General features: G+C 45.9%; 3 protein-coding genes across 4 annotated transcripts; 1 reads left to right on the top strand and 2 right to left on the bottom strand.

Annotated features, from left to right (window-relative positions):
• Positions 1–4,833: 4,833 nt before the first annotated feature.
• Positions 4,834–8,109, bottom strand: LOC117858811 (mitochondrial acidic protein MAM33). Its single transcript, XM_034741945.2, has 3 exons — positions 7,474–8,109; positions 5,549–5,716; positions 4,834–5,254 (listed from the first exon to the last, which is right to left on the bottom strand). Coding segments are annotated over exons 1-3 (732 nt in total). The 5' UTR covers positions 8,037–8,109; the 3' UTR covers positions 4,834–5,253.
• Positions 8,110–8,553: 444 nt separating this feature from the next.
• Positions 8,554–10,572, top strand: LOC117858812 (fra a 1-associated protein). The gene is made up of 2 exons (XM_034741946.2): positions 8,554–8,918; positions 9,940–10,572. The coding sequence occupies exons 1-2, from the start codon at positions 8,731–8,733 to the stop codon at positions 10,298–10,300; spliced, it is 549 nt and encodes a 182-aa protein (XP_034597837.1). The 5' UTR covers positions 8,554–8,730; the 3' UTR covers positions 10,301–10,572.
• Positions 10,573–11,072: 500 nt separating this feature from the next.
• LOC117858813 (protein BUNDLE SHEATH DEFECTIVE 2, chloroplastic) lies at positions 11,073–13,383 on the bottom strand. Of its 2 annotated transcripts, none has more exons than XM_072293731.1 (4): positions 12,594–13,383; positions 12,479–12,501; positions 11,495–11,578; positions 11,073–11,360 (listed from the first exon to the last, which is right to left on the bottom strand). In XM_072293731.1, the coding sequence occupies exons 1-4, from the start codon at positions 12,876–12,878 to the stop codon at positions 11,183–11,185; spliced, it is 570 nt and encodes a 189-aa protein (XP_072149832.1). In that variant the 5' UTR covers positions 12,879–13,383; the 3' UTR covers positions 11,073–11,182. The 2 variants fall into 2 exon arrangements, with proteins under 2 accessions (XP_072149832.1, XP_034597838.1); XM_034741947.2 differs by having other exon boundaries at positions 12,465–12,501; positions 12,594–12,971.
• Positions 13,384–13,452: the final 69 nt, after the last annotated feature.

Below are 13,452 nucleotides of genomic sequence, written 5' to 3' on the forward strand. Positions count from 1 at the left end.
AGAATCGGGAATCATCATGGTTTCTTACAACTTTAGCGTATCGATCGCATAAATCTGGCGTTGTTGACCTGGATGTACTGAAGAAAATTGCTAAGATTACGAATTGATTGCTAATCGAAGCGACCGACGCCACAGCCTGCTCTGCTGGTCCATGCGCACGGTACGCGCGCAAACATGGCGAGCTCTCGCCGGCTCGATTGAGATAGGGTGCACATCGACGAGACGTACGAGGTGCGAGCGGGAGGCGCCCCACGGAGCGGAACGGAGGCCACACCCGACGGCCCGCCGCCGCGGCGCGGCGCGCCGACGAGTTAGCCGAAAGCTACCTAGGCAGGGGCAAGGGCGCCGGCGCACTCGGTTTCATGTTCTCATCGACTGATCAACCACGCGCGCGCGCCCTCGCTGGTGGGTGCTCGTGCGCGCGCCCTCGCTGGTGGGTGCTCGTGCGCGCTTCGTCAACAGGGACAGAAACTGAAGCGTCTATCGGTCGGTGGCTGTCCGATTCGTTCCTGTCGGGTCGCAGCAAGTCGCCAGGCGATGGGAACGTGTGACGCTGGGTGGGTTTGGGCGGAAGATCAAGATAGGGCCGCCTCGTGGCGAAACGAGTGGATATGACATCCGAGTGAAAAAGGTCCCTCTAACGTGGGAAATTGATTATTGGTATTTCTTTTTTAACCCCCAAAAAAATGATCTTCACGCCATAAAGACGTTTGCTTTGGGCGTAGCCCAGTCGAGTGCTAACATCAATATGGTTTTCCACTTAACCTGAAGTTCATGAGCACTTAACAAAAGTATTATTGGTCACAACAATGTAGCATCGGTACAGTTTATTTTTTCTTTAGAAATAATTGCCAATGACAAATTGACACAGTTGATAAAAAAAAACCTGTCTGGGGATTACTATCGGATTATCTTTCTTCTAGATTCGTCGGCACATAATCAACATTGACAAAAAGAAAAAGGAAGGGCGTCATAGTAGTCTAGAAGTTCGATAGTAATTTCAAAATGTCGGACAGCCTCGTTTGTTTCTTCATCTGATTGCCAAGCGCAGATGTCATACTCATGGCAGTTCGACGTGAAACTACAGCAAAGACCAAAAGCTGGCAATGTTTACGCTCAAAGTACAGCCAATATGGCAATGTTAACACCATCACCGCCACAAAATGAAGCAGAGTTCAGAAAGGAAAAAGTGGTTACGTGCGCATCATATCTTGCCTAGTCACCAACCTCTGTCCACTGTTCCGTCCACGTACGTGTGGACCCTTTATTTCCGGCCGCTGACTCAGCAGCCGGTGCACGTCAGCCCCCGTCGGCATCAGAGGAAGAAGAAGCTTCGTTCCCAACGCCGCGGACCTGCATCCTCGTATGCATCTCCGGATCTCCGGAAATATCCCGTGGCGAAGTCATGGCCAAGATCCTCCCGTGAAGCGGTAGCATGGACACACTGCCACCTCACCGCACACGGGCAACACGTACTACGTAGGATAGGATGGGGTTGGGGAAGGAGCCATGCTTAGGCCACGCCGTACCCCTTCCCTGACGGGGCTGAGCCATCCCGCCGTGGCGTGTGCGCAGGGCGGAGGCCGCCGCCGAGCGCCGACGGCTTACGCTAGACGGTTGGGTCGAAGCGGCAGCAGAGTCTCCCGTCCCCCCAACGCGAGCCGGCGGTTGCGGGGCGTGCCGCGTCGTCTGGATGAAGCGTGTGGCCGTGGGTGGGTGGCGCGAGGTCGCCGACCTCGGCCAGTCGGCCTCGAAGATGTAAAACGGGTTGACGTTTCGGTTCACTGCACCTCGGCCGCTGGCACCAGGCCCGGCCCTGAGGGGGCTCCTGTTAACGCCCTGTTAATCCACCAAATCAGCTGGTCTTATTTTTTTCTAGCGTTGAAACCGGCCGGAGGACGGCACCTTCTTACGTGCACCTTGATTTTCGTGCAAAATGAAGATTCGAAGGGGAAAAAAAACGTAGTTTCCAGACAAGTGTCCAAATCAAATTTGGATTGAACCATGACGTTACTTACGACGAGATCTGCAAAATGAGATCACAATTGACCATATTTTGAATCAAATTATTTTTGAACATTTTTCGAATATAACAACATTTTATTGATGTTGGTCAATATTTTTCTTTTTAACACTTTTTCTTTAAATTTTTTAATGTAATAATATTTTTTTACATTCACCAACATTTCATTAATATTCATCAACATTTTCTTTAAAGCCGAGCTTAATTGTTACCAACATTTTGTGATATTAATCAATATTTTTTGTACACACCAACATTTTTCTTCAACTTTTTTACAAATGGTGAGGTAGTTATTAAAAAATGTTGAAGTACTACATTAAAAAGTTGAAACAGTACGTAAAAATGTTGAAGTAGTTATTAAAAATGTTGAAACAATACACAAAAATGTTGAAATAGTACATTACAAATGTTGAAATGTTAAAAAAAATGTTGAAACAATACTTAGAAAATGTTGAGTACTTATTAAAAAAATGTTGATGTAGTACATTAAAAAAGTTGAAACATTAAAATAAAAAATTTAAAATAACATATTGGAGCTCATTGTGTTGCAACAATTCCAAAGAATATTATGGTTTAAACGGGTTTCAAATCGGATTCATGGTTTAAGAGAAAAAAATATTTGAAATTTGAAACTCATTTGACATCCCATCCGCCCCCACCTCTCCCATGACGACACGTGTGCTGTACTTGCTCCACCCATGCAGCGGTACGCGCTTCACATGCTGCTCCCTGGTGCAGATTAATCCCACACGTTTATTAAGACTTGCACTGATCTCAAACAACGAAAGATACGTTTGATTTAAATCTTTGGATAGGATTTTCGGAGAGGGGCGCCCGGGCCCCAAAATCATAGGGCCCCCACGTATGTATGTACAGCAGTCGTCAGTCCGTATCCATCTTTCAGTCTTGCCATCCTGATTTAAGCACAAGTAAAGTTTTAAAAAAAAGGATTTAAGCACAAGTAAATAACAAACCAGCACCAGCCAGGACCCGCTGGCAAGCAGGCACATCTACAAAGCAAGCCAACTATCAATGCAGCAACCGGGATAGAGAGGGTAGGAATTTTTAATTTCGCCCTAAGACCGTAAATCCTCACCGGATTAAGATAATTAGAAGAGTTGATATTTCATATTTGATATATATAAATGACGATCAGATCGATATTATGTGCTCATTGCAGTAGGCTGTTGATAATCGATTGATTTGGACATTTATCTATAGATGATATTTGGATTTGAGTTTTCTTCGTAGTAATTAGTAATATTTTTGTAAGTTGATATAATACACTTGCAACATGCACGCTAGCTAGCTTTCATTTAGTAACTATTATTACTTTTTCAGCATATTCATAATCAACAAAGACTTTGTATTTAGAAGTGTTTAAAGAAATTTTAAGGTAATATGTACAAAATATTTGATATAAATATATTGTATATGTATGTTGAATTATTGGTATTACTATTACTATCCCTTCGTCCAAAATTACAATTCACTTTGACTTTCTTAGATACACAACTTTAGAATAATATATATCTAGATGCATAACAGAAGGTACATAGAAAACTCAAAATGAATAAAACTCAAAATGAATGAATAGTAATTTAGGATTGAGGAAGTAGAGATCCCGGTGGTTTACTACCACACCCGGGCCTGGTTGGCACCGACCCAAGCGAGACGTCGTTGTGCGGGGAACGGAAGATGGTAATCTCGCACGCCAAAAGACTTGTCGCTGTGCGTTTACTTCTGCAAGTGGCGTCGCGCGCATCGACTCGAGGCGCTTCGAGCTACCTGAGCTCAGGCAGGACGCTTTCACGCTTCCTTGCTCAGTTGCTCACCGTTTCTTCGTTCACCAAATTACCAAATGCGTGAACCGCGCGGCGTTCCTTCTCCGATGCAAGGAACTTCGAAGCGACGGGGCAGTAAGAATAATCCAGGAGCAATGATAGCATGGGTTAATACTAACCACAAAACAGTAACTTTTGCAACAAGTTAAATTAATCAGGGTTTGGTCCACCAAACTTTCTGCTCCCCGTTGCGGCGACACCAGCATCACTCGAGGACCCCCATCCAGTTGCCCTTTTCCGCATGTGTATCAAGTCAAAGCACGCCCGCGTCAGCTGCAGACTCGGGCGACGTGCAATTTGGGAAATATCCCGGGCATGGGGGCTCGGCCACTCTCCCACGGAGTCTATCTCTTTTGGGCAGGAGGGCAGGTTAGGTTAGATTCGGGGGTGACGCGAGGCGGCGTCCGCACGCGAGCTTTCCCGCTCGGCCGCGCGCCACGTCGCTGCCGTGACGCGCCGGCGCGGGGACACGGAGGCATGCGCGCCGGATCCTTGGGCCCCGCCGCCGCCGGCCCTCGTGCTCCGGTGGACCGCGGGGAGCAGAGCAGAGTCAGTAGCCCGTAGGAGCGTAGGACTATACGCCAGCGAGAAACAAAAGGCAGCCTCAACGAACGCTCGGTTCGATTCGAGCTCTTGGATGTGCCGCGATACGGATGCCGAGCAGTAGAAGCACCTTGCACAAGCGCAGCAGGTAAAAAGAGAAGATTAGGATAGATCACCGACAACCGCTACTAGATGTTTCAGCGCAAGTGGTGCAATTATTGAGGTCGAGCGCAGCTGATTCAGGAACATTTCCCATTCGCATTTCTGATGAGAAACACAAATTCAGGAATATTTGCAGCATAAAGCAGTCTACAGTTGCTTTTGTTTATAATGGAAAAATATTGGGCCAGCAGCATATTTTGGGATGCCACGATTGGCAAGCCCATATAAAGGCATCCAACTTTTTTATAGGAGAACTGCATATAAACGAAGCAAACCGGCATATGCACTAAGACATACCCATCGCATATGCTCCCCGCCATTTGGAAGTTACAACGGCGATATTTATGAAGAAAAATGTATACACGTGCGTCTTTGCAGGACGACATGTTGCAGTGGACATGTGTGGAGTCTGAATGATTGAGAGTCTGACAACCTAGCAAGGTCAGGCAGCAAAGCAAAGGAATAATGACAACTCATGCAACCACTGCCCCCAAACACATTAAGCACACCAGTGGCATTATCAACCCCTAATCCCCCAGGGCACAAAAACTGAAGAGAAGCAAAAACTCCTCGCTGGCGATACTTTGCACTTGATTCCCTTATCCTAGCACTATTCTCCATCCTGGCTAAAACTGTTCTGCAACCGCATTTCAGATGATCTTCAACATGGGGTTCTTCACATCTGTGAGAAGAAAAAAACAGCAGTCAGACCACCACATTTCTATCTGGTGCCAATAGTGAGTATGGTATTACAGTTCCATGAAATTCCACCATGGCAGCTTGACTGCAAAACATAATGTCTTGCTTTGTGAACCTGCAAGCCTACTCGGATAACTTTATGCTAAGTAACATTCACATACGTACTTCTACAGTGGGCGCAATTTTAGTGTGGCACTGAGTTACAGATAAACAGAGATATTCCACATTGAAATGACATATTAATCAGCACAGGAGCAACGATGGCAATGTGCCTTACTATGGCTTTGGCTCACTGATGAATGTGGCCACACTCTTGAACCAACGTATGAGGTTGCGGTGATCCTTTACATAAAGCCAAGCTTGTAGAAAAGGGAAGAGCTTCTCATTTATGCCACGGGCTTCAATGTAAAGATGGAGTGCATCCCGAACCTTCTCATCTAATTCTCTGTCCATTCACAAGAAGAAGAAAAAAGATATCAGTTCAAAGTTGTCTGTTAACACTCATGTGGTCTGTTCACTAATCCTTTGTTGGTATTATCAGTCATGTATTTGTACTGTATCGACCAAACTTCAGACCACCACATGAGCCAGATTTAGTGAATCAAAAGTTAGATGGACAATGGTAAAGAAGAATTACACACTGGACCATCAATATTACTTTTAGTATTTTTTATGCATTGCACATTGAATAGAAGGAGCAAAGGGAAGACATGCATTTATCTGCCTCAAACTCTTATGGCATCAGTAACTTCACCAATTGGCCCATCAACAAACATTTCAGCCAAGTAACCAGAGCAGTCACAACCACAAGACCCTTGTTTGTGACAACTGAATATCCATAGCATAAATTGCTATTTTAGTCACAAGGATTTGTTTTATCTAAATATTCCAGAAATGCTGGAATATTCCTTGCTAAATGATGTTAGTGACTGAAAAAAGGAATAGGTTACAAGGGAAGAATCAAATTACGGGCATGCTAGTACACCTTAGATTCTTCTATATTCAAAAAGGCCAAAATGAATTTACATGGGGCAGCCCCAATATGTCTTTTCAACACCTTTGCGTACGAGTTATTCTTAGAGGTTAGGTTAGTATCCTTTTATAAGTTTCAAATATTCTATCTGAGTTGTCAGCTACAGTCGGTCACAATGGGGGAATTCAGGATATGACACTCAAATCAAATTGCAATTCAGAATTTGTGATCCAATGTCTCGCATTCACCTGCAGCCCCTGAACCCCACATGTCATTGAGCCATAACGTCACAAAATTTTGAATTGCCAGTGAAGAGTGCCATATCCTAAATCATTCAAATAATCCATTGTTTTACAACTAATAATCAATCAAAACAAAGTCAAAATAGCTTTTCACAATATTTTGCACCATTTCCCTGAAGACATCAATAACTTTACCAAGTGGCTCATTATTCGTCGTATAACATTTAGAGCAATAATGGAAGCAGCCATTATATTACATAACACAATTTTCATGGTTATTATTATATCTAAAATTTCCGTAGTGTCACAACTTGCTATTTCGTTAAGCATAAGGATTTAATTTTCTTAAGTTTAACTCGACAAGTAAAGTTCACAAGAAATGTTTGTGATTGGGAATTGTCTCAATTGATGGTCTAGCAAGTAGTCACTGAAAAGTGGAATTGGCAAGAAGCAGAATGCACATGCTCATGCTAGTACCTAAAATTCTTTCATGCTCAGAGGAACAGCTATTAGAATCATAATAAAAAGCTTTAAAGTACTGACAAGTTAACTTGAACCACATTTGGACAGGGGATATGCAAACAGAATATCTCAAACCACTGCAGGATAGTTCATTCTTCCTATCAATTTCAAACTTCCAAAAAAGCCACTGGCCAGTGGCTACCGGAATATCAACCATGGTCCATCTTAAGATCAAAACTACCATCTTCGAGCTCAAGCCTTTAAAGTCAACCAATAGCTAGAGATCGCAGAAAATACTCTTAAATTAATTCTGATTGCTGGAAACAAGCTACAAAATTTGTCCTTAGCACACCCATTCTGCCATCTATATTTTCACACCTGCATTGCACCATAATTAATCCCCTCCTAACTAATCCTACTCAAGCAGTAAATCAAATTCCTAGAAAACCAATGCATTGTATACAAACTCTTGTAGAAAATTAAGGAAACACCTAAATTTCTCATGCATTAGGAAGAACAACTTACTGGAAGATGCGGCCCCGGTACTCCCCACCACCCTTCGAAGCCATATTCCCCTCCCACGACTCGGCGCTCTTTGACCGGAGGCAGACCGAGTGGATCCCGACGGCGTCCGGGTACAGCCCGCAGAGGAACTGCAGCGACTTGCCCGTCCCGGGCTTGGAGATGTCGACGTGGAGGAAGAGCTGGCTGATGGACGCGCTCAGACCGCCGTCCCCGCCGGCGGCGTCGGAGTCGGAGTCGGCGCCGGCGGGCAGGATGTTGGCGAGCCTTGCGACGGAGATGGAGATCTCCTCCCCCGCGTCGCCGTACTCTCGGCGCAGCACGGGGCCCGATTGCTGATCCAGGGCTCCCTTGACGATGGTGAAGGGCTTGGGCGGGCTGGTCTTGGGCGGCGGCGCCATCTTGGAGACCTCGAGGTAGTGCTCCTTGAGCGAGCGGAGGAGGATGGAGTTCACGGCGGAGGAGGAGGCGGCCGCCGTGGCCTCTGCGGTTGGGGAGGGGGATGCCGAGGTGGAGACCGCCCGGCGGCAGAGGGCGGCCGCGGTGGGGGCGGCGCGGCGGAGCATCTTGGTGAGCAAGGCGGGGGAGAAGCGAGGGTTTAGGGGTGGGGTCGTGGGGAAGGAACGAGGAACGATCAAAATTGGTTGTTTTGGTTTTCACTACGGTGGAGGGGATTTCGGCGCTGCGGGTGACATGTGGGTCCCACTGCACCGATATGTGTTTTTCCCTGTGATTATTTACATGTACTAATTTCGGCGTTGATCGTAGAGGAGGCTCTCCATTTCCAAATGAGTTTTCTCACTAAATATATTTTTCGATAAATTCCTAGCCACAAAATCCTGCTACCTATATGAACTCCACCAAACCTGTATGAACTCCACCAAAGTGTGGAACAACGCTTACCACTGCAGAATATAATGTAAACTAAAAGAATATGTAAACTATTTCGTTATTTCAATTATTTTGATTCCCCTCATCTGAGCCTAAAATGGCATTATTAATTAATTATTTTTTCTTGGAGAAAGAAAATGCTATCCATTTTTAGATGGAAAGCCTTCGCCCAGTGAGATACACGCGTGGGACAGACAAACAAGGCGCCTTCCACATCCTTCTAGAGCCACCCAGCCCACGCCGGCTTCCGCACACTGGATTGCTCCCCAAGACAAGCAAAGCCCAAATCCGTGTCCAGAAATAAACCGCAGCCGAGCGGGAGCAGCCCAAACCCAGATCAGACTCGATTCGCCAATTCGATTCGTTCCCATGGGTTGGCGTTGGCACGACGACGACGGCGACAGCGGCCGGGGCCTCGCCGGCGGCGGGGGCGAGGGGGCGCAGTGCGCCACGCGCCGGGTGGTGCAGTCCCGCTGCCACACGGAGGAGGTCGAGCCCGGCCGATTCGTCCGCAAGTGCGAGAAGACGGAGCAGCTCCTCCGCGACTGCGTCGGCAGGTACGTTAGCCTGCGCGTCGCTCTTCCCCTCGATCCGTTCTGCCATCCCGGCACGAGTCCAGTCTTCAGGTTATTATGTTTCAATAGTATTGAACTATTGATGCCCCGTTCTCTGGGGTTTAATCGGTGGCGACTGTGATCTTAGGTTGTGTGAATTGATTTGCGTGAGATGCGAGATCGAATGAGGTCATACGGGGATCAGGGGATGATTGATTTCATTAAGAAAGTGAAATTATTTGCCGGAGCACGCTGATCAACTTTTTCCCAGTACGGTTGTCCTGATGAGTTGGTAAATTTGTGGGGACTTCTTCTATGGAACCAATACCTTTTAGGTTTACAACAGGGGATGGCTATGCATGCCAACTCTAATGGCTTATAGGGTTAATTTTTTTTCTGCTTGCGGCTAATTTAACTGTGCTCTACTTCCATTTCCAAGTAATCGGCAATTTTTCTAGGTAAAGGTGGTACTATTACTTTTGAGACCTATAAGTTGTTGTTGGTAACTTGATGCTAACACATTTTCATCCTGTTATGTGTTATCGGCAATGGAGAATTTTTCAGTGCTATATTTTAGTCTGTTCTTATTAGTGAAATTTTAGGAACTGCTTGAACTGTTCTTCCTGTATATGCTTGCGTTGGTGTGTCAGAAGGGACAGTCAATGCTGTTTTAACTCATCAAATATATAAACATCTCATTTGAAAAACAGTGACTGAATGGATTCCAGTTTCTTGTATTGACCCCTTTCATTAAAGACCTACTCCCTCCGTTCCAAAATGTAGGTCGTTTTGGGTTTTCTAGATACATGGACTTTGCTATGCACCTAAATCTAGGGTTATGTTTAGATACATTGCAAAATTTATGTACCTAGAAAAGTCAAAACGACCTACATTTTGAAACGGAGGGAATACTTCTTTTTCCTATTTTGTATGGCATTACAAACTTCTTTGTACCACTTTCCCAATTTTGTTATTGGCACAAATTTCTTACTGAGTACCCATGGAATGCTTTATCTCTGTTTAGGCCCTCTGAACTGGTTGAATCCAAAACTGAGAACACTGAAGAAGATGTTACAGAAGAAATGAAAAGTGGTTCGCTCTCTCTTGGCTTTCCAACAAACGAGCCCTTTGCATTCCCAGGACTTCGCAGTGACATCGAAGCCCTCGAGAAAGGCTTGTTTGGGAGCCTTGGTAGTGTCCTAAATGAAGCTGAGCGGATGACCAATGATTTCTTCAAATCTTTTGGTTTTCCCTCTACCCACGACAGGGAATCAAGCCCATTTCCAAGACAACCTGCAGAGAGGCATATTGAGGAAGGTACTACTACAAAGAAGGCGAAGGAGGGTGACTACTCGGAATTCAGCAGCCAGATTTCGGATGTGTAAGCAGCTGCAGTTAGCTGGCATGTGTCTTCAGAGCTGACACCTGTGAAGTGAGAGGTGTGCTTTACAATCTTAGGTCTCTTATGTGTATCTTTTTGGAACAAATTGCGTTACTTGCGACTTGCAGGTGCAGTTCAGCCTTGCTTAGTATGGTAACCGTAATGGTAGATGATGAAGCAATTTACCTGACTCTGTCATTTGCAAGGCTATTTTGTATAGCGCAGGTTGCAAACCCTGCAATTGAACTGTGTTTTGAGCTGAAAGTTTGTCCTGAATTTTTCCTCCTCCGTGGTATGATGTATTGCTGCTTTTTGCCCCCTTATTGGCATTCAGCTGCGCTTGGGTTGATCGACAAGCTGCAACATGTTCACAGGCAGGCACAGCGGTCTGTAGAACATTGTTCGTGCTCTAATGTCTAGCTCGGTTGTTTCAAATGTTGGGTTGCTGATGCAGCGACATGCTTCTTGTTTCAAATGTTGGCCGAAACATGGCTCGATCCTACCACAGCGCACACTATCATGCGTTATCCGCTTCTGTGATCAAAACCAGCCCGAACTCGGCCACGCAGGAGGCAGCTCCGAGCCTGGTACACACCGCAGCCCCGCGCGGCCGCGCATCGGCAGTTTTACCTCGGATGCCTGCTAGCTTTTGCCGAAGATAGCAGAACGCTGATAACTAGCGGCTCGTGCCTTTTGCGAGAATTGATCCTGAAGAAGCTTTCCACCTGTGTGAGGCCGTCAATGGTATGGCTATGATGACGCGTGCTCAGTCAATCTCCCACACAAACACGAAATCTCGTCGTGTGTATTCAACAGTTTGATCACAGAGAAGAAAAGCGTCGTCAGTGAACTGCAACTGGTAATACATCTGCAGGCTGTAATTAAATCATCTCCCCTTCAAACCCCTCTCTACCTGAACATATTCCCTGACGGAGAAGAGTTCGTATATCTGTACAAAAGTCCAGTTTTCAGATGTAAAACTGCACAGGATGTCAGCTAACTGGGGCTCCGCTACAACCGCTTGGAGTATCCAGAACCAGCACACTTCTTGCAAAGTATCAGCCCTGCACGGGAAAATGCAAAGAGTCAGAATAGATACGGAAAGGATAACCACTGTGACCCCAACTTCAGTTCCAGATTTGTTCTCTTTGTGCTATGTGCTGATCGAAAGGTTATGAGAATAAGGGAACGTGACAACCTGCTCCTCTGCATACACGGCACTCCACGACTCCATTTTCCACCTTCATTTTGCCATCGTTGCAGAACACACACTTCGTGCCCCCTAGTTAGCAACAAGGAAAAGGTTTTAGTACATCATACATGTACGGAACACTATACGCATGTACTGGAAGGTGCTGTTGGCGAACCACATCCACATTTACTGAATAACGCAAAAGGGTCATTTGTCTCAGTAACATCTTTATGAGTTCCTCTCTTAAAAAAGCCTATATTGTGGAAATGCTCAAACATGTCTTCTGTATCCATCAGTAAAGCAGTGATGTAGCAAATGTGCATGGGCATACCAATATAGATAGGTTAATGTACTCTGCCAATAAAATGCTGGATGGACTTTGCCAGCAAATTGAAGGACACAACTAGCCCAAACATTAGTCACATCTTACAATGGTATAATACCAAACCAAAATACTAAGAAAATTGATAACCATAATCTTTCAATGTATACAAAGAATTAGATGTAAATTGATAGTTTCCAAGAATTTGTAAGGGGGCATCGAAACTACTATGAAAACAACCAAACAAATTAAAGCGCTGATCCACATTTGAACTATGCAATCATCTAGATATTGTCTTAGCAGACTAAACCGAATGACTCACAAATTGAGGTCATTCACAAAAGCAAGTGTCTATATATAAGTATGGCACTCAAGCTAGCTAATGGTGAACTCTGAACTCCCACTTAGATGATGCGGCAAAAGGAACTTACTACGCATATATCCTAACATGCACCATGGAACAGACATACACCACATTCCAGATGACTAGATGAGTTACCAACGCAAACGGATATATACTGTTAGCTGTAGGCTTTGGAACAATCATACAGCAATGCTTTACATATAAACAAAATCATGCAGCAATGTGTTATGCGTATCAGCTGGCTAATTACTAGATATATCACACATAATGGAGGAGAGGCTGCAAAATACCGTTTCCAGCGCACCTGTCGCACGGCACCGGGTCCCCCTGCAACGAGGCAGCAAAGAGCATCACAACCCGAGACCAAGACCAGCAGCCTGCCATTCAGGCAAGAAGAGAGAAAAGCCAGCGGCGGAGACCTTGAGGCCGAGCACGAGGGAGAGGGAGACCGCGGATACGACGGCGGCGGCTATGATGATTGTCTGCGTGTCGATAGGCCTGAGCAGGTCGCCGCCGCCGTAGCCGTAGGAGGCCGCGGCGAGGGCCCGCGGCGGCGGAGGAGAGGCGACTGGGGGCGCAAGCGGGACTGATGGTGCGCCGCCGTGGTGCTGCCTGTAGGGGAAGGACGGCGGAGCGGGAGAGGAGGCGCGGCGGGGAAAGGAGGCGGAGCGGCAGGAGGAGGCGGGGCAGAGAAGGGAAGCCATGGGATGTGGGGAGGAGAGCTGTAGGACAATGCGGTGACGTGGGAGCGATAGGAGGGCGTTATTCGGATAATTTTTTTTCTTTCCAAGCCCCCGCTTTCTTTCCAATTGATTCACAACGCTTCAACATTCAAGTCACCGCGGGGAAGGAGAAGAGGAGCCGATTTTGGAGAAGTGAACGGGTGAATATTTCCCAAGCCATACTCCCTCTTCTGTCAAATTTTTTGAATCTTTATTCATTATATAATGGTTCATTAGTGTTAATTAATGTGACATCGACGAATCGCATGAAGGCACGGATCATGGGAATGTAACACTCTGTAATCCGTTTAAGATCACCAATAGCCGCCGCACTAGGTAGAAGCTTCATTTCAGCAGATCCGACCACCCTTGCCCTTTGTATCTAGAGATCAGAGCCTTAATCCAGCTTCAACATTTCTGCCAACTATAGCCGTAGTACCAATAACAAGCGACGGAAACCTGTTTTTCTATTCAAGTTCAGCTGCTCACCAAACAGGCAAATACTTTGCCAAATGAATCGGCTTCGACATTTCAAACGACAGCCAGCCACAACTGT

Source organism: Setaria viridis, chromosome 5 (assembly GCF_005286985.2).
Source record: "Setaria viridis chromosome 5, Setaria_viridis_v4.0, whole genome shotgun sequence".
In the NCBI taxonomy this organism is placed as follows: Eukaryota; Viridiplantae; Streptophyta; class Magnoliopsida; order Poales; family Poaceae; genus Setaria; species Setaria viridis.